Source organism: Sebastes fasciatus, chromosome 10 (assembly GCF_043250625.1).
Source record: "Sebastes fasciatus isolate fSebFas1 chromosome 10, fSebFas1.pri, whole genome shotgun sequence".
NCBI classification, from domain to species: domain Eukaryota; kingdom Metazoa; phylum Chordata; class Actinopteri; order Perciformes; family Sebastidae; genus Sebastes; species Sebastes fasciatus.
The window spans coordinates 13,001,467-13,027,613 of record NC_133804.1 but is presented as its reverse complement, the minus strand read 5'-3'; the positions used below and the strand labels follow the sequence as shown (position 1 = coordinate 13,027,613).

Sequence of the window (26,147 nt, the reverse complement as noted above, 5' to 3'; positions counted from 1 at the left end):
ATTTTCTTGAGCAAACAGGGATCCTCCCGTGTTTCCATGTGGGTTGACCTTCCACCTCGCTGCTGTCTGTACTGCAGGTATGTGAGGGCTGGCTGGGGGCAGAGCAGGGGCAGGGAGGGCCTCAGGGAGAGGCTGAGATAAGGATTCAAGGCTCAACCTCTAAAAGCCACATTAGTCCCAAAAGCCTCCAGCGCTCTGTTGTTCGTTCGGCCATAAAGCTCCTGCCCTTGGGTTTTATTGGCACGCTCTGTGGAGATTTTAAGCCCCTCCAGAGCAGGCAGGCGTCTGGGCCCTCGGGTGAATACCATCAGTTACGCCGCTAACATTTTTGACAAAGTGATTTCTGGTGAGTTTAATTCAGACAACGGTAGACAGAAAAGCCTATCGTAAAGCCTTGATTTACACCAGAAAATGCCAACTAAATGGCTTTTACACCGCTTCATAAATGTTTATTATGAATCCAAAACAAACATATATATTTTTTTTTACTGTACAGTTTTAATTCCAGTAAATAGACAGGAGTCACAGTATGTTGGAAGGTCAGTTGAGAGCTGGCGTTTGAATGTTCATATATTAATAATAAACAATACAATACTTCACCCATGTCATGCATTTACTTATTATTGGCTGGGTATGTGCACCAATAAGCAGGGCAGTTATGTTCAGCATCCTAATATCGCTTTCAACGCAATCAAAAGATGTGGAAATATGCCCATTTAAGACATCAGTGTGCTTAAAATACCATGACAAAAGGCAAAATCAAAATGACATTATGTACAAAATATAGAGATCTCACCTAACCTGACAGACTGAGAAGTCCAACATTTCCAGTTTCTTAAGTATGGTACACAGTTTTCTTGATAGCATTAGTACCTTGGCGCCAGAACGCTTTAATCCCAGATGCTTAACCCAGAGATGCAGCTCTACTCACAGAACCCAGGTGAACCCTGAATCCACAGAACCTTCTGCACAGACAGAACAGGTGCTGAGATGTTACCGGGCCACACTAAATCCCTTTGAATCCTTTGGTCACTGTCAAGACTATACAGCAGTCCAAACTGAAAGGTAACGACCAAATGAACACAAAATATATCAGTAAGGATATCAATTAGCTCATTTACAGAAGTCTGAAGCAGGACAGTCTGGGTGTTTGGCTGTATTTTTACAGAGTTAACTCGACTCTTCTGCCAAGGACAGACGAGGCACAGACAGTATTTCTGTGCAGCATTAGTGTGTTCTGGAGGAGGTTATTTGTCCAGTCTTTGCAGGATCAGGGCATTAAAGGATCAACATGGTTGCATGAGCAGAGAATGGCAAACGGACAGGAAGCTATGGAAGTCAATTTTCGCCAGGAGAAGAAAAAAAAGTAGATGAAAAGTTATGCATGATACAAATAAAAAAATACTCAAAGTCAAAATAATGAGATAATAAGTCAAACTTTTGAGATAGTACTATCTCAGTCTTAACTTAATGTTGCAAAATGTTCACGTAGTATCTGATAATTTTTACGTAGTAGATCAAAATCTTGACATAGGCCATGTTTCTACGCCATGTTTCTATAGTAGCCCCGAACCGACAAACGAAACACTGGCTTTTTTACGTTACCTGAAGGCCACCGTAGTTTTCTGACACACTTGAAAAGGGAGGGTTGAGCAGAGGAGTATTAAGTTGGTTGCAATCTGCAACCTCACCACTAGATGCCACTAAATCCTACACACTGCTCCTTTAAGAAATTTGTTTAATAAAACAATTTGACTTGGTAATTCAAAATGTAAATTATGTACTCATAACTACTAACTTGGTATCGTTAAGAATTCAGACTTGGATTAAAACTTAGTTCTTAAAATTTTTTCTTACTAAGTAAAAACGTATCTCATAATTCTGACTTACTATCTGGTCATTTAAATTTTGTAAGTCTTTTTTTTTTTCCTTCTCTGGCAGACCTGGGCTTCCGTAGAACCATACTTGAAGGAGAAAACAGTTTGCATTGCAAATACCGGTCAAGTCTGTCACATTTAAATCTCAGACGATTCAATTCTCTCTATCCACGGCAAACCAGAGGAAGGTCTGTCGTCTTGTTTTTCACTCGCTCTCTCACTCCTCAGTTCTGGCACTTCTCTTTCCAGTGTCCCATTTCTGCTCCCTCCTCCTCCTCCTCGCTCTCCGCCCGCCCTCAGCTGGTGCACTTCCCTCTCCAGCGCTTCATTGCGGTGGTACATCTCTAAGTAGCTGGCCTGCAGCTCCTTCTGGTAGCGGATGACCTTGTCCTTCTCTGTCTGCCATGTCCGCCTCTCCTCCTCGAAAGCCGTGGCCTGGGCCTCGCTCTGGCGTCGCTCCAGCAGGAGCTCTGCGCGCAGACGCTCCTCCGTGGGGCCCCCGCAGCCTCCTGCAGGCAAGAGGTTCACATGGCTTCAACTACGGTCCAGCAGAGCCGTAGGGGAAATATAATGAAAGACACCGGCTGCTTTTAAAAGTGCAGAGAACTCTGCTCCTGACCTGGTTAGTGAAATAACCTGATTTTGGGGCCAAGCATGTAAACATCATAACTCAAAATAACCCAGACACGCTCCATCTGTGTTGATAAGAAACAGTGCCGATGCCTCACTTGCTTTGATATTAAACAGACATCTTTGGCATATAATTATCTTGTCTCTTTTTCTTTTTCCATGCATGTCAGCTTGGCATGTGCAGGCTTACGTAGGTTTGAAATAGTTTATGTAAAGTCCTTTGTAACTTGCTTTTGGTTAAGTGCTGTGTCAACAATGACTAGTCAATTATGACTAAAGTAAGGTGTATTCCTTTTAACCATTTAAGTGCCAGTGACGGATGTGTACACACAAGTAAGAGACAGATGAATCTACCTGTAGCCCCGGCTGGAGGACTCTCTTCAGCTCCTTTTCCATCCTCGTGTGCAGTCTGAGAGGAGCATCTGCGACGCTGTGTCCCCTGCAGGACGAGCTTCAGTGCGTCTATCTGGCCCTCCCTGTTGCGCATATCTGTGCAGGTCTCCCTGAGCTGCGTCTTCAGCTGGAAGATATCACTCAGCTTCTGGGTCACCTCCGCCTGGGAGTCCCTCAGCTGCTGCTTCAACAAGGAGATCTCTCCTGACTTCTGGCAAACCTGTGAGTAATGGGAAAATAAGAGGTAGGGACAGGAGAAACATACATTTTACTGACTCTACAGACCAGGTTATGATCATTTTAACAGGACAAACAAGGAAGGAATTCAGTTATGTCCACTGTCCCCCTGTAATTACTACTTTCTAAGTGCTTTTCCCTGCCGTAAAGTTGTCGTACCTCCCACTGCGTCTCCTCCAGAGTGGGACTGGTTCGCTTCACCGTGGCTCCAGCCTCCTGGCTCCTTTCCTTATTCAGGTTGTCAAGCTCCTCTTGCAGTCGGTTCTTCTCCTGCTGGGCCTTGAACAGCTGCAACTGCAGGCTGCGCTGGGAGCGCTGAGCATGCTGGGAAACCTGACGCAGCTTGATGGCATACAGGTGTTTCAGCTCATCCACCTCCTTCTCCCACAGACGCTGTTTCCCTTCAAACACCTGCATGCGGCGAGCAGATGGGGGTCAAAAACTTAAAAAAAAAAGGAGGCAGATGGATTTATAGATTGATGGCGAAGAACAGATAATGAGATTCACCTGAGCGATGGCGCCCTCGCTCTCATCCAGGTTTCTTTTCATCTGTTTCAGCTCATGCTCTTTCTCCACCAGGCGCTCCTCAAGATCCCGGACCTGGAAAGGACAAGATGAGTGATTTACCGGTCTGTAAATCATTCTGACCTGCTCATCCTCCCAGCCATCCATCTATCTGTGCAGTACTCACCACCTCCTCTACAGACAGGGAGAGTGTCCATTCATAAGGAGGTGGAGCCTCCCCTCCATATGGAGCCAGACGGCTAAGAGTCGCCATGCTCCGACACGCCATCTCTCCTATAGCCACGCCCCCTGCTCCTGCAGCCTTCTGGCCCAGAGAGGTGCGGTCCAGGGAGCCGATGGTGTTGATGTGGCCCATAGACGCACTGAAGGTAAAAAAAGAAACCCCCTAAGGCCGTTAAAATCTCTTCCATTATCACCACCCACACAGTCATTAAGTATAAAAAAATCAATTATAGCAACACTTCTTTTGAATATAAAGTAGAGCTGAGAAAAATGACGCTGCGGCAGACCTGATGTGAGACAGGTGTGGGCGGAAGGGAGGCCGGTACGGCGGCAGGCTGTTCATGGAGTTATGGCCCGAGTCTGACAGGTTATCATCCTCCTGGCTCATCCCACGCACCGAGGAGAGGGCCTACACAGGCATAATTATACAGTTATTTCATCACTGTAGCATTCATGGGTTGAGAAAAGATGAATTTTAGTCCCAAATAATGGCTGAGAAATCGTGAGAAGTTAATTGTTTTGCTTCTGTAATCAATGAACAAAGACCTAAATCACTTGTTCCTTCGCCCATGGCTCAACTTCCCATAGATTTCATAGATTTTAAATTGAAATCTATGAAAACATTTTTGAGATATTCTGATAAGTAAACAACCAGATTAATGGACAAGCCACCAGAGGCAATAACTGGGCATGGACTCATGGTTTCATGGGAACTAGATCAAGGCTTAAATTTACCTTGTTACCACTGGATGTCGGTGCTCCGTGACGGGAGGGTGAGGAAGAGGAGGAAGAGGTGGAGACAGCTTTGGGGACATGGGCGTAGGCTTTGTGCAGCCCGTTGGAGAGACCGTGGTCCACATCCTCCGACTTGTAAGAGGGATAGAGGTTTTGCATGGAGCTGAAATTTTTGGGGGTGACGGGCTTGAAGGCGGACCTTAAACGAGCCTGGAGAGGAAGAACCAAGAGACTTTTAGAGGATGCAAAAATAGTAGAGAGTAGCAGTGAAGGCTAAAGGGGAGAGAGAGACCTTACTCACAGCAAAGGGCGCTGGGCTACGGAACAATAAATCACAATGTTTCTATTAAATCAATGCTGTCCCACTCTCTGTGTTCTTAAGAGTTGATCAATTCAAGCAAAAAAAAAAGGTGAGATTTGATTGCTGCAATAAATTCAGCAACGCAGCAAGTGGCAGATTCTCCATCTGTGCTGGTGAGCTGGAGGAGATTTAAAGTGGTTTTATGCTGGTAACATGCTAGGGGGGTGTTGCACCACGCTGCCAGAGATGTATAAATGTGATACTGATCAATTTAGCACCGCCTCAGCAGCCAGTATATCCTTTATAAAAAAGGACACAATGGGAAGTCCTTCAGCTGCATCTGTGCTTGAATCCGTGAATGAGACTCGGTCCACCTCATACCTACTGCTTTAGAGGATACTTTAAAATATATATATTTTTAAATGTAATACTTTCAAGATTTCCCTGATTCTTTCTTCTAAGTTATCTATCTTAATCTTATAGTAATAGACTTTAATCATCTTATCCACATGATGCTTAACAAAATGATGTTTCTTTGATAACATTTAACGTAGACCTTATGAGATTGAGCCTTTGCAGTGGTTTAAACAACAATCTTCACCTTTTCGTACTTGCCCCCACTTGGCAGTGAGTTCTTTGTCAGATCTACTTCGGTGCCGTCTTTATTGTAGACCTTGGCGTATAAGTTGTCGTCCTCGCGACCGCTGGCAGAGCTGAGGCCAGGGATAACGTCCTTCTTACCGTCACTGCTTGCGCTTGCTTTTGGCTCTTTTCTGTTTGGAAGCACAGTAGGTCAACTGGGGTCAAGTCCTGTCACGTTTTATATAGTACCTACCACCTGCTTCTTTATAGCGGCACTCACCTGGTGATGTTGAGGTAGTTGAGTAGCTCTCTTTGGGTGAAGCCTTTTTTCAGGAGGCCGTTGGTCTGTTTGGGTCTCACCTGCGGCACTGCTCGGCTGCCTTTAGTCGGAGACAAGTCTGGCCTCTCCACCAAGCTGCCGACACTTCCCATGCCGCAGCGGGACGAGAGGGGCAACGGGTTGCGGTAGTTTTTGTTGGGGCCACGGGTCAGAGGAAGAGTCTGGACTGAGGTTGCCATTGGTTACAGGGCTCTGTGGGGGCGTAAGGTGCTCTGTAAAAAAGAGAAAAAGGAAGGTGAAGTAGGTAGACCGGTTTATGGTAAATAATGACCTGATGACCAAGATGACCATGCTCTTGATGGCAACATATCAGTATAGGCTCTCTGTTAATTACCAATAACACAAACAAACTGAAGAAGCTTGTGTCATTCATACACCTAAATTGATAATGCATCGAATAAACTGAAACGTTGGACTGGAATTAATAATGAAGCAGACACAAAACCACTGTTCATTTGTGGGAACAGGGCCTAGTGAAAAGGGAGAAAGGCAAACTCTTCACACAGATATTCAGCTATCTCTGCCTACTGAATTAGTTAAGTTGAGCGAAGCATTCAGAGACTAACTTGTGAGTCTAGCATGCTTTATCCTCTGGGGACCATGACTCTGTGTACAAAATTCCATTGCAATCCATCCAATAGTTGTTGAGCTATTTTAGTCTTGGAAAAAAGAAGCTGTGCGTCTTTCCTCCTGTACTGAAATAAACTCCACCTCCTGCCCCTTTACTACCCTGGCTGGGTGGATGCTGATCTCTGGAGGACGAGCCTGGGCTGACAGACGTTTCATCAGCTGTGTTTCTCTGTACGGACAGCTGTCTCAGAGGACAGCTACAACAACTCGGCTTCCCACAACGTCACAGCATTGCACAAAACAAACACGCACAAACTGACCTCCATAAAAAACCCTATTATAGGAAAACAATGAATGTAAAATGATGTCTTTACAAAGAGGACAGACCAATTTGACAGTGTGTATTTCGTGATGCAGTTGTTACAGCATCCGTCTTGCCTCTCAGAAGCTCATGTTATCCTTTACCAACAGGCAAATCAAAGGTAGGGCAGCATGTCACATCACAACCCTGCTACGCAACTCTGATCCAACTCGGTTACTACGGCAGGGCTCTTTGGTAACTATACACATTAAGGACAATAAATCGCGTGCTGCGGCAGCTTATTTTGTTTGCAAATTTCGTGTCTCTCATGTAAATCATGTGTATCCAAATATACCGTGTTAGCATGGCCTGAATACATTTCCCACAGATATGATGGCTGTCTTTGTGTGAGAATACAGTAAGTTCTCTGTCAGTCAACGCAGCAGCAACACTTAACAGAGAAAAGAAACAATGCGATGACTAACATTTTCTCTCGACTTTGACAAAACTGAACCAGTTGCCAAGTTACCCCAACACCTACCTAAAGAGACACTATTGTTTCGTCAATTTGAGCCTCTTCAGCTCTACGCACGGAGCAAATCTTCCCTCAGCATCGTCTGTCAAATCACCCACATATCCCCTCCCTTCCCTGTTTTCAGACAACCTCATTAAAGCTCACTATTGATTTCACCTCTCTGACCCTCTCTCTTCCCGTGCATAAACACCCCCCAGCAGCCGTAAAACATGCTCTAGACCATAAAACGCGCTGGTGCAGTCTCTCTGACTATAAACAGCACCCGAGGGAGGCAAATTCTCCTTTTGTGCTCAGCCGGCTTATAGAACAGGTAGAGTTTAAAAGGGCAATACCGCACATTATGCGTGTTTTAGCCCATTATCTACCAATCTTGAATACTTAAAGTTACTGCTAACCATTTTTAAAACCACACCACAAATCTTAAGATTAGTTTCCTAAATTTAGTTTCCTAAAATTACTAAATATTCATTTGAATTAATTATATTATATTATGAAAATTAAAGGTTGTATTGATAAAATTTTTATGTAGGCGAATATTTTTTAAATAATAATACATTCACAGAGAGTTTTGAAAGGTGCTAAATAAAAGTATGGCTTTTCCTGAATAAAATTATTATGATTGTGAATTAATCATTTTAAAAACGGGTCCAAAATGAATGTTGTGTTTATCTCTGTGGAAGATATCTGACGTTTTGTTCCCACTTCTAACAAGACTTGTGAGCCAATAGTAAAACAACATTGGTAGCACATGTAATCTCTGGGTCGTCAGTTAGTGTGGAAAAAATGAATAAACGGCTGAGATTGACGGTAAGTGTCTGGCAACGACTTGTTGTGAAGTAAATGCAAAGAAATAGGAGGTGGACAAAACAACATCTAGTGGCTGAATGTTATCAGTAACACCTTTAAGATTTCAGAAACAGAACATCAAAAAGAACATATCATTGATCTGTCGTAATGCATTTTCCTCCTTTGTGCATTCAAAGACACCTTTGAGATATGGCTGCCAAAAAACCCACTGTGCTGTGAAGGCATGTTGGCACAAGATCCAACCTGAGAGATAACCAGTATGTAAATATGAATGCTGTTTTTTCTTGCATTAGAAAGGGTGATGTTTGACAGGTGACTCTTTATGTCTCATATATTAGAGCGTCCTTAAACGCACCAACAAGCTGAGCTTTCAAACCTGTTCCTACTGGCTCCTGCATATCTATAAAAGCAATAGAGTGGTGCAGGGATGACGTATTTTTGTAGGCCAACACAGAAGTTAGCATCGCTCTGGTTCCCTCCACAAAAAGCCAGTGGGATTTTTCTATTGGGATTTGTATTATTGAAGAAAGTGGCAAACACCCGTTTATGATACTTGTTACACGTATTGTTCAAGATAATCTTCACAAATGAGCACCAATTTTATGATTTTTGAAGTGTGTGAATGCAATCGCCAGAAGTAAAACGCTAACGTTAGGCTATGAACAAACTACACCACAGTCGCATGACTTCACGTCACCACCACTAAGCTAAAGGCGGACAAGTGTTCGGCGTGATGATGTTTTGTAGTCTCATTTAGCCACTTGTTAGCAACCGCCTTTTTAAAGATACGTAAAAGCTTCAAAATTCACTAATGGGATAATTACTGACGTATTTTATGTCGTAGAACAAAACGCTAAAATCTTGGAAGATTGTGTTAACCACAGACCTTATTTCAGCCATCTAACTAAAAACCCATTCAAAAAACCCATTGACTTCCAGACGAGGGAACCGGAAGGGCAAAAATGCTGACTCATTTCCAGGTTTTAGGCAAGGCTTACTGAAAGAGGCTGGGACACGGTCTTGAGTTATGGGGTATGACACATGGTCGTGCGTTGCTATTGGCTCTATTTTGGCGAGTGCAGACCAGATTTTACTGCGCATGTGTTGTACTCCAAAAAATATGATGCGACATCTCCTCTTTTCACCCTCCTTGGTTTTAGGACTCATTCCTGCAGCACTCTATAGCAGAACTTTACAGAAAAATAAAGCACAAAAATGGTCAGTCAGTACACATGACACACATGCTACCTTCCTCTCTCTTGCTGTCACACAGAAATATACTATGCATGAGCACAGTGACACTCGGGGATCTCCTCCTGCTTCTAATACAATCCACATTCATCAAGTACTTTGCTCTGCTGGCTTCGACAGTTATAACAATTATGCAAATGGTTAAAATAGGCAGAGAGAGAGAGCTGTGCAACGGCAGCCCCAGCAGCCCACTCCACTCCACTCAGGGCTCTCAGCCAGTCCGACATCAAAGCAGCCCAAGCTGCTCATGTTTATATTCATGAGGTACGATTTCCCCCCAATGTAAAACTTTCCACTAAAGCATCCGGCTCCTAATAAGCTAATATAATGCAGGCTGAACTGAGGAAAGAAAACCTGATAATCAATGATGGCAAATATAACAAATATAATGTGACAACTTCTCTGGTGCCGTCCGACAAAGGAAGTGGTTCTGTGTCGGAGTGAGACATGATGGATATGAGTCACGCTGAGTGTGTTATGTGTCTGACACCATATGAATAAATCATGAGCACGCCAAACCTCCTGTAATGGCCACTGGCCAAGGTCTGACACGGTATTTTTAGGTAGGGTATTTTACTCTATTTGTGTCTTGTACCTGCCAAAGACATGAGAGGCCAATCGATGCTTGATGGGAAGCTGTGGCCGAGGTGAGGCGAAGCAATTCCTTTTGGGTACATAGGAGGGTAAAAATCCTTTTAGGCAGCAACCACAAATCTCACAGGACTGAAGAAATCTTGCATCCAGTTGTTTTCCGTAATTGCCTCCTAGTTTATGAGCCCCGAGTAAACCAGAAGACACAGCGAGATTTACAGCCCGGCCCCGACTAACCATGGGGCCCTGAAATGCAACACACATCCTTAAATCACACACGCACACACACACACACACGGATCAAAGCAGTTTCCTTCCTACCGGCCTTGAACAGTTATGGTCTAATTGAAAAGTGCTCTGTTCTTGATTTATGCTTCGTTCAAAGCAGCGCCGAGCTTTTTCAAAAAGCTGCTAACTTTGATCAAACACAAAAATGTTTAACATCAGCGTATCAAAGTGTTGTGTGGATTAGCAGGTGAGCCTCTCGATCCCTCTGATGCTGCACACTTTTACCTGCATCTGCACGTTAGCTCTAAAGTAAAATGAGTACATGAATGAAACACATTTACTGACTATATATCAGGTCAGCACACGTTGTAGCTGAGCATCAGTATAATTACCTTGTGGGACTGCACCGTTTATCTTGAAAACAGGCAAAGGATGATACTGAATAGAGCAATTCCCAAACTGAAAGAAGTATAAAATCACATTATTTTTTGTCAATACTGTAACCTCTTTGAGATACCAAAAGAGGACAGATGTGTTGAGAGGTGTGAGACTCTAAAGGCTTTCACAGTGGAGGTTTTGGCTCGGGTTTTCTCAGGGTGACATCCTAACTCATCTAGAAAACCATACAACTGCCACTTTACTATAATCACAAAGAAAACAAAACACGCAGCCTTCAAGAGGAGGGGTTTTCAAGGACGCTCTCTCTCCTAAAATATTGTAATCAGGTGTCCTGCGGGGAAAACAAAGCTTTCAATGAAACGCTCAAGCGTGAAGAGGGGACATTTCAAACCCTCCGAGACACAAAGGTCAGCACTGGGACTGAGGAGAGAAGGAGCCAAATTCCAAAGATGCTTTACAGGAACACAAGTTCGGGCTCGTCAGTTGTTGATGCACCAAAAAAAACCTCACTCACTCCCACTGACGCTCACTCACATTTAAGTGTGTGTGCGCGGGTCACTCAACACAGCCCCCAAAATAAAGCATACGCACGGCTCCCAGCTCCAGACCTGGTGCCCTCCTCCCTCGGCGCTCTCTCTATCCTCATCCACCATCAAAGTTTGTTTACGTTTGTGGGGTAACTTTGCAGGTTACATCTCAAACTCCCACACAGCGCACACTGTTACATTATATAAGCCTTATCAAAGCTGCGCTTGCTAGTTTTCACAGCTGTTGTGTAAAAGACTATAGTGCGATTACCAAATCAGCCAGTGGCCTTATTTAGTCTATTCTACAGAGAACTGCAGTATTATATTTAACTCCTACTCTGCCGTGACTGGATTCAACGGTGGGTTGTTGCAGTGTCAGAGAGACGTTTGACATATCATGCTAAGAAAGATGCTTCTGCCACGTTTAAGTTAGCGTGGGTTTTCTCCGGGCTCTCCGGCTTCCTCCCACAGTCCAAAGACATGCAGGTTAATTGTTGACTCTAAATTACCTGTTGGTGGGAATGTGAGTGTGAATGGTTGTCAGTCTTTATGTGTCAGCCCTGTGATAGTCTGGCGACCTGTCCAGGGTGTACCCCGCCTTCACCCAATGTCAGCTGGTATCGGCTCCATCCCCCTGCGACCCCGAAAGGGATAAGCGGTTACAGATAATGGATTGATATTAGCAGAAAAGGAATATAATATTCAGATCACATAAACACCTGAAACTAAGAATCGTTGTGTTTTTGGTAGCTCACGGAGTCCGCCATGTTGCTCCGCCATGTTTCTACAGTAGCCTAGAGCGGACAAACCAAACACTGGCTCTTGAGAGAGCCTTTGTGTTTTCACGTTACCTGAAGGCCACCGTAGTTCTCTGACACACTTGTGAAACTGCGGTAACGCGAGCCGCAGAGTGCAAAACCGTGGTACCACCAGCCGATGTCTGACATCCGTTGCTCCTAAAGTATTGTTATTATGGTAAGGATGGTCTCTGAACAAGGCGAACGGCGTTACCACGGTTTTGCACTCGACGGCTCACGTTACCACAGTCTTGGAAGGGGAGGATTGAGCGGAGGGGTACTCAGTTGGTTGCTATCTGCAACCACACCACTAGGTGTCGCCAAATCCTACCCACTGTACCTTTAACAGTCAAAACAGGCTAATTATGTACATTGCACGCACAAAGAAACCACAGGTTCTTCTCACCAAACATGTTGCCAAAATCAAACAAGTAAACACAACTTTCCCCGCAAAGGCCAATCAGTGCAACTTTTCAACATGTTGGACAAAAAACAAGGATCTCATCAATTACTCCAAATAATAATGGATATTCCTGTTTCTGCCACAGAGAGCACAAAACTAAATTCATGTTAATTCAAGTGTGACTTATATCTGATATCGTGGAGTTTCAACGGTCTAAATCTGTCAGCAGCAGCAGAGAGAGCTGTGCCGGAGGCTGACTAGGAAGGAAGGAACCATCCTACATGTGAAGCAAAGGAGCGCTCCACTCTCCGATTGGGTATTACACGCTAGCGTGTAATGAGTGAGTGTGAGAGTGTCTCTGGCTGTGGGGCATGACAACAGACGAGTGCTCGGCAGCAGCCTCTAATTGTTAGCAGGTTATTCATTAAGGATGGGAGACAATCAGACAGCAGACAGACCTCGTTCCTCTCCACAGACGCTGAAGGCCTTTCAGGGGTGCCAAGACGCTAAAAATCTGAAATGTTCTTTCTTCTGTACGTCTGAAGGCAGTTTGTGTGTCGTGTCAAACATCACATAAAATCTGACAAACGACACACAGACATGGAAATCTGGTCAAAAGCCTCGAGCTAAACTGCCTCGAGGTGATTCCTGTCTTCTGTTTTCTGAATGAGCCTCACGTAAAAGGTCGACTTTCATTTCACGACACTTGAGATGATGAGCAGTCTCTCTGTGAAACATGGAACATAAATCACTGCGGTTAGACGTGGCGGTGCTAAAGCTGAAGGCCCAGTGTTCAGCCTCACACTCTCTCCATTGATGAGCAGCACTCGAGTCTTTACAGAGGTCAGCAGGTCATATTTGGTCATGGGGCGTAGATACAGGGCGCTATTGAGCACACGGACAGTTAAGAGCGGACGCAGACGAGTTCTGACAGCGGAGAACCGCCACGTTTTAGGGAACACTGGAGCAGCTTGTAAACCATACTATACTATTGTATACACCCAGAACTCAACTGAACTGCACTAATGTGTTTTTTTGAAGCAATATTTTACTATTTTTACTTATTTTACTAATATAATAAAAAAAAACGCAGTTGCTAAACAACTTTCCATACACGTCAACACTGTCTTCACAACAACACACTATCACTGTAGTGCAAAAAAGAGAAGTAAATAGACTTGAAGTGTAAAAATACGCTTTACGAGTGAAACGTGAGGCATAGACAGCTGGATTGATTAAAATACTGTTTTTAGTAAATACTGACAGTTGCCCACATTTTGCTCTATGTATACGTATGCTATTTGCTATATGATCAGTAATAGTAATCAAGTTTTAGAACCATTTTTTCATGGTTTTGGCATTTTAAACACGGTCTTGTGATTTAGGAGCACATCCCCAACCCCTGAGTTTCATGTTGCACATTTTCATTGTGCCACGGTCTCTATTTCACCTCAATTTTGTAGACAAATCTTGAAGCTTATCCTTAAATATGACTGAAATGTGTAAGTAGTCTGTCCAGAACATTTTAAAATATATTGGACCAGTTGAAAAATAAATCCTTCCTCACCAAATACAGCCATCCATCTCATGATTGTGTCTTAATATCTATATTAAAACAACATTTAAGTGGTTTACCAGATTTGAGCTGGCTCCCTCCCCAAATGGCTCTCCGTGCTGAGTAGATAGATGAAAATAAATGCTATCAAAACTCTCATTAATTATTTCCACAGCAGCCTCCATTATTGCTGACCCAGAAGAGAAAACCTTTAAAACTGAAAACTTGGGACAAATTGGGAAACAGTGGCTTCCTTAGAGGATTTGCAGAACACCATTTTATGATCTCTACAACTGTGTTTAGAAGTCTCAGCGTCCCGATCAAGACTGGCTGGCTTTGACCTGGACTCACTCCAGCTGTCAAGACTTCCTCTGAGGCGGTCCAGCTGAGGTGGGTTTCCTCACTTTGCATCTATTAGCCTATTGATGGCGGTCTGCACAGCGCGCCTCGGCCTTTACTGCCTCTGCTGACTTTACGGTATTGTATTTCTGCACAGAATTCAATTACTGGCTCTGACTACAGTAGCAGGGTTGGGGTTATCTGGGGTGACTGGTTGGACTGGTGTTTCATGGAACCTCATTGATCTGGATATGACTGATGTCAGTGTGAGGAGATGGCACCCGAGGGAGTGTGTTCACATAGCTACCTCTTACCTCCAAATGTATTATTAGTGTTATTTATGGGGAAATGTATTCAACAACAACCTTGTTCTGGTTCTCTTCGAACAGTACAACAAGTCTGTTTAGTTAAAATATTAAAGAGTTTTCCATTTGAAAAAAGGATTGATTGCATAACTAGCTTTGTTTAGATGAATGCCTGGGTTGAACCCTCAGTGAGGTTACAAATCCAACCTCTATGGGTGTGTGTGATAAAGAGAGATTAGTACTAGCAGCATAAGGATAAGTAGCTGACCTCAGTGTTGTTTTAAGTGACATCCACTTGCCCTTTACTCATCCCACACAGACACACCCCAAAAACACACACACACACGTACGCACAAATACTACTAATCTAACAATCACCCCGAGTGGTAAAAGCAACATGCTAGCCAGATACATCTGATACTAGAGGTAAATCTGATAAAGGCAAATATTTCAAAGCAGACTGCGTTCCTTCACTAAAATAGACTTTCTAATTTTATATGTATCCAGCAGCAACTGCATGTCTCACACCTTCCATCTGTTCCACCATCACAAGAAATAGTGAGTCCTGCATTAGTAATCTGGGAGTTGAACTGGTGGAAATAATCTCAGAACGAATCGAACAATTGCCTGTTAGCTAAACCCCCCCTTAGTTATTGTTGTAACACCTGTCAATCTTTCTATTCTCATAGGCTACATGATAGCACGTAATGTAGTTGACAATAGGCCCTTTTCACAGCAGTCATTTTGATATGTCATTGCAGGGTAAACACAGGTGTAATTGATAAATGAATAATGGTCCCGTTCTATTTACAGTCACAGTTATTCCATTGAGTCAGCATGCACAATACCCGGGTCTTGGCACACCTTCATGGAACAGGATCATAATTATTGTTATTAATTGCACCTGTGTTTACCCTGCAATGACCTGTCACTATGGCTGCTGTGAGAAATGGCAGGTTTACCAAACCTGTGAAAACAACAGGTCCTTGATGTCAAGACAGACAAAAGCAGCTTGTTTCTAGAAAACTGTCAATTTTGCAGACTAACTGTTGCTGGATTTTATCAGCTCTAGATAGCTAACTAATGCAGAAAACACACCAGGCAGCGCGGAGTGGGGCTCGCCGCGATAATAAAATTTTTTCTGCAACCAGGAGGCTGACTTCTGTTTCAAAACACCATCTGACTGACTTATTATCTAGCGTTAAAGAACCCTGTAAAAGTGGTCTTGATAGCTATATACATGATATGGTGCTGAGGCTAAAAGTATGTTTCACTTTTAACGTAACACGAGAAAAGGTTTTGTAGTGCTGTCCCAGGTAACGTTGGTTGGGGTTGCTGACAGAGCTCGTAATGTTACTTTTAGGGAGCTCTCTGAAAGATCAAATCCTTCAGAAAAAGAGAATTACTGTATGTCCTGTAGGGTCCAGAGACAAACAATATGAAGACAAATAAGGATTGAAAAACAGTAATGTCCTGTTTGGGACATTCAGTATATTTGACGCTGTTCTGATCTTGGAAGCATGACAGATTTCGGCACCATGTTATATCGCACTTATGATTTTGGCACTATGTTCAGGTATGAAATATACAGTGTTTGGCATGATGAGAGTGCTATAATTCAAAATGTTTTATGTGTTTTGAGAATACTACAGTGCTGAGCTGAAAATCCCTCAATCATTTTCCCATATCATCTATTTGTCCGATTCCACCAGCCATATCCGAGACATCACACTGGTTAAACACACCGATTTCTAGTCTTGCCCTGATGTCATCAACGAGGTCAACAACAGAAATATTTCCTCACTAACTTCATTGGAATTTGTGAGAAAAGCAAACAAAGAGTGGCACTCAATTTATTTCACCTTATCCTGAATCCAGTTCAAGTTCTCTGTTTGGTTTCTATTCACTTTGTTAACAAGCAAAGCCTGTACAATGTTTGCCAGCTGCCGCTATCAGCAGAGTGTGTTCGGCACGGAGCACAAGTTCAAAATGAAGAATGTAAAGGGAGAGAGCGATGTGAAGAAACAAACTCACATTCCTTACATTTCTCGCCAGGTAATTATTAATGTGCCATACAGCACTGATATGGGTGAATAGGACCGAGGTCTGCTTCTCTGCTGCAGGCCCTGAAATGTTAAAAAAACAAAAATGTCTGTTATCCAAAGAACCTTCGTTCCCATGAGAGCTAAGTTGGTAATATCAGACATTTAATGACTGATAATTCTACCAAATAATCAGAGCGGGGGAGCCATAGAGAATTAAATTGAGCTGATAAAGACAAAAGCACGAGAGCTAGCTTCTTATTAAATTCATTAGAGCGAGGAGGATGGGGAGGGCGTGAGCAGAGACTCTCTTTCTCTTCTCTCTCTGTGGCTTCTTTGTTTCCTGGAGCGGTTCATGTAGGAGTCACCGTTCTGTGATTACACAGATAGAAATCGAGTGGTTCTCACATCGACCCACACCTGAACCAATTCCACTTAACAGCTGCAGCGAACGTGCGTGCATCCATCCACACACCCTCGACGTTAGACCACACATTCAGCGCAGGGTATCGCGTGGACTGCAGATGGAAACATTGATTGGGATTCAGAGGGAAAACACAGATATGGGTTGACCCACAGTAAGGCTGCTTTGAATGTTAATGCTTTCCAATTTATTAAGTCTATAAGCTGCATAGATAAAAAGCTTTACTGATCACATCCCAGCAAACTTTCTCTTTGATCTCATCGGCACTGTAACACCAGAGGAAGAGCTTTGCGTGGCAGGCTGCGTGTCAGGTAGTAAACACTGATGCTGACGCACGCTGATGCCGAGTCACAGGATCAGCACTTTTTCCTCTTGTCGAGTTTCACTGTAAATAAAGTGTTTGTTGTTTGTAAGCACGGTGGGAACTACCTAAAATCAGCTTTGTTCAGCCGACACGGGTCACAAGTTACTTTACTGTTAACAATGACCGCAAAGCAACAAGAAACAACCTCAACATGAGGAGAATTTCACCTTGTGCTGCTGGGACTTTTTGCCTCAAGCTGTACAATTCGATAATAACAATACAAGTCAGTCCAATGAAATCGTGTTAGCCGGCTGGGTGCCACATTGAGCCATGAATAGTCCCCAGGGGGAATTCCAGGGACACAAATAGACCATCAGACAGACAATCATCCAAAAAACACACCGAAAAAAAGAACGTAATGGAAAGAGGTTTTAATGGAGAAATCAAGGTGCACAGCTCAGCGGAGCAGATAATCCTATATATTGTTCTTTGGGCACCATGTGGCTCCCTTTTGGGACTTTCAATAATTAACAGTTAATTAGCATATTTGTTGTGTGCTGCTGGAAGTGAACGGGGAGGCTGAGGCTGCTGCACAGCGTGACGTCATTCGCCCGGGAGAAAAGATTTAGTTAAAAAGTTAATTCCAATTCAACTCCACGGCAAACAAGCACGCCTCGTGGGACGGGTAATTAACAATCAGGCTGCTTTCCTCTTCTCTCTGCAGCTTGAGCTGCTCTTCTGACGACGCAGCCTTAAATCACAGCGAGTTCAGAGCATGGTGAACTCGATGGCATGTAAATAAGTCCCAGCAGCGAGCCCAGGAATGTATAAAATATGCACACACAGGTTGGCTTTGATCTGAAGCCCAGTATGATACAGTAGACTGTGGAGTTCAGGTACATTCAGTATCACAAGACTGACTTCTCTAAGCAAATAAAAAGCCAAATAACAGAGATAAAAGAAAAGGGAACAGAGTATTTACCTGTCTGTTTGTCCACCTGAAACTTCACTTCTCTGCTCCTGATCCCATGCTCACTCTGTTTCTCTCTCTTTCGGTCTCATGCCCGCTCTACTGATTATCACTCCACATGACTTCCTGTTTCTCAGTCTGTGGTGGCAGTTGGGAGGCGTGGACGGGAGGGAGCTGCCTGGTCCTAACCGCTGACCTGCAGGCCACGACAAGATGACTTTGCACCGATCTAAATAGAAGACTAAGCTGATCTTAAGCTGTGCGTGAGGATGGTGTCAATACAGGTTTACCGGTGTTTTATAAAGGAAACTGTAAGAAATCACCAAGTCAACATCTGCAGCAGCTAAATGTCAGTTTTGACTCCCCTGAGAGAACCTGGTACTTTCCTGCTCACCCTCCTCTTCCCTTACTCACCTGCTCATCTCTTTGTGAGATCTCTTTCCGCCCTCTCCTCTCAGGGGCCGGTGTGGTTGGACTAGTTCTCCCAGTTTCACAAACAAAAGCCCCGCATGTGAACCAAGCTTCGAGGCGGTCAGTCCAGAGCCTGCATTGACATACGAGAGCCAGCTTCACCGGACAAATACCAACAACACAATGTGCCTTGTTTGCTCACAGATAATAAGACAATAATGAGGGATCAGAGACAGACAAGCAGGAACAACAGAGAATGAGGGATGATGAGGGTAGGAAAAAATAAGAGGGAAAAATAAGAGGGCGCAGATGAGGAATGGAAAATGAGAGCATGCGGGGGCCGTCTCAGCGTGGACCGTCTGGACAATAGTCTGAGTGTAAGTCCCCCCTTCCTGAGGCTGGTCACTGGACAAGTTCTGCAACATATCAAGTTACATAACTCAAACTGGAGACGCTTGCATCTCAGGGGGGGGAGAAAAGAGAGGACATTGTTCTCAGCTCCTTAACCAGGAGAGAGCGACTCCTTTCTTCGCCGTGCGATGTAGGGCGCAGAGCTGAGGGGATTGAAGGAGGTATCTGGACTTAAAGCTGGCACCGATAGGTGGGCACACTAATAAAGCAACCTTGCCAACCAGAGATGCACAATGTAGTGATTGGCACACTGTTAAAGGCATTCCAGAGCAAGAATGTGATGTATTATGGTGCCCCTTTGGCCGGCTGAGTGCAATTTGAGGGAAATTCAAAAGAAAAATTAAAGGAGGGGATAACCCCATCAAAGCTGGGCAGCCCAGTCTAACACTCGAGCAGGTGCCCCTGTCATTACCTCTGGGCCTCACTATCCAGTCTCAGATTCCACAGATTCTCAGTAGTAAGTCGAAGAGTTGCAACGAGAAAGCCTGGAACCTGGAGGAGTGGTGAAGGTGTGTGAGTGGATGGAAAAATGTCAGCAGCAGGAGGGAGGACAGGACAAACAGAGAATAGGAATGTGGATGTCCATAGATGGGAATGCGAGGCAGAAATGGACGAGAGAGGGACGAGACTGGGCCCGTTTACAGATACTGTACCTGTCTGACCAGTCAACTAGACAACGAGACAACAACCCAAGCTAGACTCATTTCCTCTGCTTAAGCTCTTCTGGACAATAACGGTACAGGAAGCAGCTATATGGGAGGCACGCTGGATGTCTGGCTCTTGAGAAATAACATCATCCTCCTGTCAGTTCTTTTAGAAGAACATGACATGACATTTTGAGACGAGGTCAGTAAGGATTTAGAAGAAGATAGCAGGAGTATCTTATGTCACAGAGACATATTTCGCATAAATTTGATAAACGTTCCATTTTTAAAGTTATAGTTGACATTTTGGGGAAGTTAGATGAGAACACTGATGGAGTTAGGGTGTCATGTCTGTATGGTGAATCTAAAGCGAGAACCAGCATACGTTTAGTTTAGCTTAGCACAAAGACTGGAAACAGGGGGAAACAGCTAGCCTGGCTCTAGTCTGTATGTAACAAAATCCACCTACCAGCACCTCTGAAGCTCACTAATTACCATGCTTGTTTCATTTGTATCAAAACCAAAGTTAAATACGACAGTTTGTCACCTTCGGACACAGTCAGGCTACCAGTTTCCCCCTGTTTCCAGTCTTTGTGCTAAGCTAAGCTAATTAGCTACTGGCTGTATATATCCATACTCACTGAACACATACAAGTGATATATCAATCTTCTCATCTAAATCTCAGCAAGAAAATGAATGAGTGTATTTTTCCAAAATGTCAAACTATTTCTTTAAAAAACAAACAAGACAGGTTAAAGTGCAGTGTACAGAGTCTAAACCAATGTTCCACTTTATTACCTGTGTGACCTGAACTGATTAAGACATGTGTAGGTCAAGGCAACTAAATGTAACCTTTAAATCCACCGTATTGATTTCCTGTAAAAGAACAGGATGTGACAGCAAACTGAAATGCTGTTGGAGAGAACGGAGCCGCGGCCGCTTCGACGACTGCTACTCGCACACGCAGATATAAATAAACAACAATGCCCACTAGCAGAGGAGGGCTTCAACTCCTGGCCTTTTGTTCTCCAACGCTACAACTCTTCAGACTAAATAAAAGAGACAAGGGCCAAGTACTCTGCATGCACATAATTCATCCCAACACACACACACAGGGTAACCATTGCTGCTGATATCTATCGCAGGCAGGTGAGTGCATGCGCTCCTCGCTGGGAGATAAGCCCGATCAATAAAAACACGAGGGAACGATAAGGCTGGGCTGACTCACAGGGAAAAGAGGCCACATTCGTTAACAAGACAATAGTCCCAGAATGAGATGCTGCCAGAGTTAGCGGCTATTTCCGTGTGCCCTCTGAGTGGTTGACATTTTGAGACAAAGGTCACAGTATGAGGTCTGTCCAGCCTCCTACACTCTCAGACCTCTCCCCTCTGAAGGTCAGGGGGTCCCGCTTGTCCCATGAGGGTAAATCTATTGTTCAGCAGTCTGGTGGCCGGGCAGCCAACCATGCAGTGCAGTAATAACTCAGGAAATGCTGGACACAGTAGACTTTGCTATGATTAAATATGAAATATGGCAGCAGAAGAGATTTTGATTGATAGAAATAAGCATGTGGGCAACTTAGCTATAGCTGCTCATTATGCCAAATCCACCCATGCATACTCACACTTACACTTATACATCATCAGTCTGTGATGTTCCGTGATTTCCACAAGTGTTGTGTTGGGAAAAGTTATCAAAAGTTGTTTTCTGGCAGATAATGTTGTTTCATCTAAGCTTCATCTAAAAATTAATATAGAAATCAAAGGCATGGCTACACAATCACAATGGGAATCTAATTTATGTAGTAGACAGGTATGATGGTTGCAGAAAGTGGATTTATATTTAAAGTTTCTGGAGATCTGTCCTCATTGGATTAGATAAGGAATGTAGGGCTGGGCGATATGGAAAAAATCAATTATAACAATATTTTTGACCAAATACCTTGATATCGATATTGCAAAATGTACTTATATATACATTAAACATCCCAGTTTTTTGCTTAAGAAAACTCCCACCTTTGCTTAGATGCCTGCACGTTATCACATCTGTGATGTTTGCATTCCAGGTGTTATTCTGTGATCATAGTACTTTAGTAGACTTGGCTTTCCTGATTTAACCTGCGTTATCTAATGCATCTTAAGACAGTGACCCCCATAGCACTTGACAATTTCTATTTGACCTTCAGATATTAAAAATACACCACTTTTGCTTCTGTATTTATAAATAGAATTTTCACCAGATGACGTTGCTAAACATGTTAGTTGTTGTAGAGCTGACGATATCTGCTGGGTGATAATTCTCTGTGAGTTCATCACTACAGGCAACTCCAGCTTAGCAGTTGTTAATATCAAATATTCATTCAAGTGCAGTTTTAAGGTGTCTCAAGAGGGAATGGCAGGAATGGCAACATACAAAGATCAATCTCCAGCTATAAGGAAACACCTGTCACTTGGGGATAATGATTAACTTGGGTGTGTTCTCTCTATACCGGCTCTTGGAAAATAACTCAATTGAAGCCTGTGAGCCCTGCAACTTGACCCAGCTGGCTTTGTGTAAAACAAATCAATGTTTTACTGAGGCTCACACCGTAAACATCGATGTTTGTGTGGACTGGTTAGTTCATTAAGCACCTGATCATCTAGTGCAGAACTATATAGGAACTATACAGTGTATGTTCTGGCAGTTACAGTGCTTACACAGATGAACCCTTTCTTTTGACATTAATGTCATGGAAACTATTACCATTTACTGTGATAGCTTTGAGCTAAAACAGCCTTATATCCAACTGTGGCAGAATGTAGGCAGGCGGCCCCGCACGCCTGGCCAAGCCCCACAGTGATTTTCTTAACCCGGCCAGGCTTTAATCGCAGCGACAGACGGCCCAGAGAGCGGATCAGGCCAGCCACTGGCAGAGGGGATGACCGAGGAGTGAAAGCTCTGAGTGTAAGAGCATGACACTTTCTCCTCAGAGCGATCAGGCACGGCCTTGTCTATAAAGAGTCTGTGAGATGAGTGCGGACAGGAGGGAGAGAATAGGCTAATAGGATGAGCCAAAGATTAGGAGCAAGCAGTGAGAAAATGAGGAGAAAGGGGAGGAAACAGAGTTGAGGAGGGGAGACAGACCGAACTCAGTGCGCAGAAGAAGAAAGGCTGATTAGTGTTTGATTAGCTGGCTGGCCTGAGGGGAAATCTCTCCCAACACAGTGCCATTATGACAGAGCTCTCCTCGCTACACCATCTGCTAGACTGTAGTATGCATGACTGACCTGCCGTGCACTTACACGCTACACAATGAAAAAAAGGCCTGACAGTGTTGACAAGTATTTAGTTGCAGCTTTATTCAAGCTTTACATCAGGACTAAGATCATACTGTGGGAATACAGAGGTGTGGAGTTTATTCAAACTCAGTGTGCTTGATGAAGAGGAGTTTGTATCCTCCTCCTCTTAAGATTAGGCAACAAGAAGCAAATGGTCAGCAGACATCTAACCGATCAGCAGAATTAGTGTTTCATCAGCTGCCAGTGCTTTAAGGAGACACATGTATGCACACACACACACACACACACACACACACACACACACACACACACACACACACAGGGGAGTGTCAACCCCCTTGGAGCTCAAACAGCTGAACTAAGACATCCCATCAGCTGTCTGACTGATTCTGCTGAGAGAAGAAGCAGCAGAAATCTTCAAATGAGCTTTCAGCCAATGGATGGGCTTTGCAATGTTGACAAAATCAAGCATCATGATACTTTTGATTGAGTATCCCAATGTTGATAATGTGGCAAAAATCAGTGTCACCTCTTTGAAAAGATAAAAAACTATTTTGATTTTTCCCTTAATGTCTCTAAAATTCACATCACAAGTTATCCGAGCTTAAAGTGAATTACTTATTTAAAATGACAGACAGCCAAAAACTCAAAAAGTATTCATTCTTAAAGGAACAGTGTGTAACAATAAGGGGGGTCTATTGGCAGAAATGGAGTATAATATTAATAAGTATGTTTTCTTTAGCATATAATCACCTGAAAATACGAATCTTTGTGTTTTCGTTATCTTAGAATGAGCCGTTTATATCTACATGGGTTTATATCTACAGGGAGCGGGTCCTCTTCACGGAGCCGCCATGTTGCATCGCCATGTTTCTCCAGTAGCCAAGAGCGGGTTGGGCCGGAGTCGATAACGTTACTCGCTCCCATCGCTGCCGTTCTCCCTCTCTTGCTTCACCACTCACTTCCCTTGTACACACACACACTCTAAGCACTGGCTCTGCTTCCAAATGACCTACGCTACTCTTACAACAACTGGCTCTAGAGAGGGCCATTCGTGTCGGCCCTCGCATAGTTCTCCACGCTTGACACAGGGGAGAGGCTTCAGTCAGTTGCAATCTCAACCTCACGGCTAGATACCGCCAGATCCTTTGCACTGTTCCTTCAAGTAAACCGAGACATGCAACTGTAAACTTCACAGATGAGAAACTGTAATCATCATATGTTGCTGTATTTGCTTGATAAATTACCTAAACAAGCAATTGATAATATTGAAATGATCCACAATTCTGTAGATCATCCACTGATCGAGTAATCGGCTACGCAGGTGATTCCCTGGATTTCAATGCAGCCTTAAAGGGTCAGTTCACCCACATCCCAGCAACAACCACATTTTGTCACATAACACTAGTGGTATCTAGCCATGTGGGTAGTTTTTGCTGTTGAGTCAAATGTCAGTTTCTTTAGCAGCAGAAATTCAGTTCCACTAATCTCCATTTAATTGGTTTTGGGGCAGACTTTCCAGACACTAGTAACTCAAAACTTCTGCACAAAAGAAATCTGCTAAAAGCTATCTGTATGGATAGATACCACTGAGGTAAAAAATGCTTGTTTGTAATTTGGGTGAACTGATCCTTTAAACTGTAATCTTGCGGACAGTCACACAACTCTAGCTGACAATGCACTATTTGATTTGTTTTGCAGTTGATGATAAGGAGAGCTGATTGCAAAATCTCCTCTCTCAGTCACCTCTGTGTCATACAGAAGTGGGCCGGATGAGACGGAACAAGCATTTTTGTGCAGTGACTTTAACCCTAAACAATACTTAAGCTGTCTCCGTGACTGCCATGCAGTGATCAGTCATACACATTCACACCAGCAGTATATCACATCCTCAATCGCCTCTTTGAATTCTCCTATAATCTATTCCCAAATTACAGGAATGTTTACCACGCGGTCTCCAACAACAGATCGCACATCTATTGTCTCCCTATTGTCAGAGCTGCTCCTTCACTTGCGTCATCACGACCACCACACTCAAAAGGACTCTTCCTTGCAACGCTCCATGAGTCCTCAGGTCAGAGGTCACCTGTGGCCTCTGGTCTCCGAGACAACAGCCTGGCAGTCCCCAAAACTGAGCCGGTGTCCCCCCCCCCCCCCCCCCCCCCCCTACCCACCCACACACACACACACACACACTCAGGCTCTCACAGAAAACCGCTTTTGTCCCCAAAACTCCTGTGCATCAAAAGAGACCCCGGAGTGTGAACTTCCACCCAAACATTAAACAGTCATGCAGGCCAAACACTATTCAATACACTGCGGTGGAGACCACCATAGCTGCAAAGTGACAGGAAATAAATGGCAAAAAAATCATTGTTCATCCATCAGTTTTCTTCTTTCTCACACACACACACACACACACACGCACATACATTAGCAGTTGCCAGGTCAACAGTGAAAACAAACTTGCAAGGATTAACCCTGATTATAAGGACTACAACTCTCTGATCCAGTTGAGAGCAGCACTGTGACATTACTTTAACAGGCTTTAATCTACAAGCAAATCCTCCAAGTGTATTAATGCAGGTCTATCTAGTCTGCAGAAAGTTTTGAACATGCCACCATCATGCACCACAACACACCATGCCTTAATACTGAAACACAGATTGCTGCATGTGCAAAGGAGGATCACGAAAAAGATAAGAAGAATTTGGAGCTCACCATATTCTGCACGCAGGACATCTCTTGGACCAGCACCGGTACTCTGCTGCAGTTGTGTGTCTCTCTCGCTGGTTGTGTAATGAAACAAAACGGTGTTTACGTGGCTCTCCGCAGGGATATTTTCCAGGACAGACAGACAGACAGTGAGTGATCAGCCTTCTGCTGGCAGAGAGAGAGAGGAGTGCAGACTGGGACTGTTTCTTTTCCCTCTCGGAGGTTTGAACAGAGTGAGAGGAGACATGAGAGAGGCAGGGACATGTGACTGGACTGACACACTTCATGTTGTGAAGGGGGACAGCGACATCTAGTGATCAGGCATGTAGGTGCTATCAAAACAACAAAAAAACAGGAGCACCAAAGAGACACTCAGAGCATTAAAGTGGCAGTAGGCAGTATATTTTTTTGCATCATTTGGAAAAAATTCCATAATAACCTTTCAGCATATTGTAATTCAAGTGTTCTGAGCGAAAAGTAGACTTCTTCACCTCCT

At 43.8% G+C, this 26,147-nt stretch overlaps 1 protein-coding gene across 1 annotated transcript; it reads right to left on the bottom strand.

Annotated features, from left to right (window-relative positions):
* Positions 1-478: 478 nt before the first annotated feature.
* n4bp3 (NEDD4 binding protein 3) lies at positions 479-25,900 on the bottom strand. The gene is made up of 10 exons (XM_074648224.1): positions 25,658-25,900; positions 5,783-6,054; positions 5,522-5,693; positions 4,620-4,829; positions 4,172-4,293; positions 3,829-4,024; positions 3,645-3,737; positions 3,297-3,548; positions 2,862-3,120; positions 479-2,386 (listed from the first exon to the last, which is right to left on the bottom strand). The coding sequence occupies exons 2-10, from the start codon at positions 6,019-6,021 to the stop codon at positions 2,016-2,018; spliced, it is 1,914 nt and encodes a 637-aa protein (XP_074504325.1). The 5' UTR covers positions 6,022-6,054; positions 25,658-25,900; the 3' UTR covers positions 479-2,015.
* Between the last annotated feature and the right edge of the window lie 247 nt (positions 25,901-26,147).

Excerpts from the sequence above, each read along its gene's own strand:
- n4bp3 (XM_074648224.1), bottom strand. The coding sequence starts at position 6,021 with ATGGCAACCTCAGTCCAGACTCTTCCTCTGACCCGTGGCCCCAACAAA. Across the intron at positions 4,830-5,521 it reads GTGGGGGCAAGTACGAAAAG|GCTCGTTTAAGGTCCGCCTT; the intron begins GTGAAGATTGTT and ends CTTCCTCTCCAG. Across the intron at positions 2,387-2,861 it reads TCCTCCAGCCGGGGCTACAG|GAGGCTGCGGGGGCCCCACG; the intron begins GTAGATTCATCT and ends TCTTGCCTGCAG.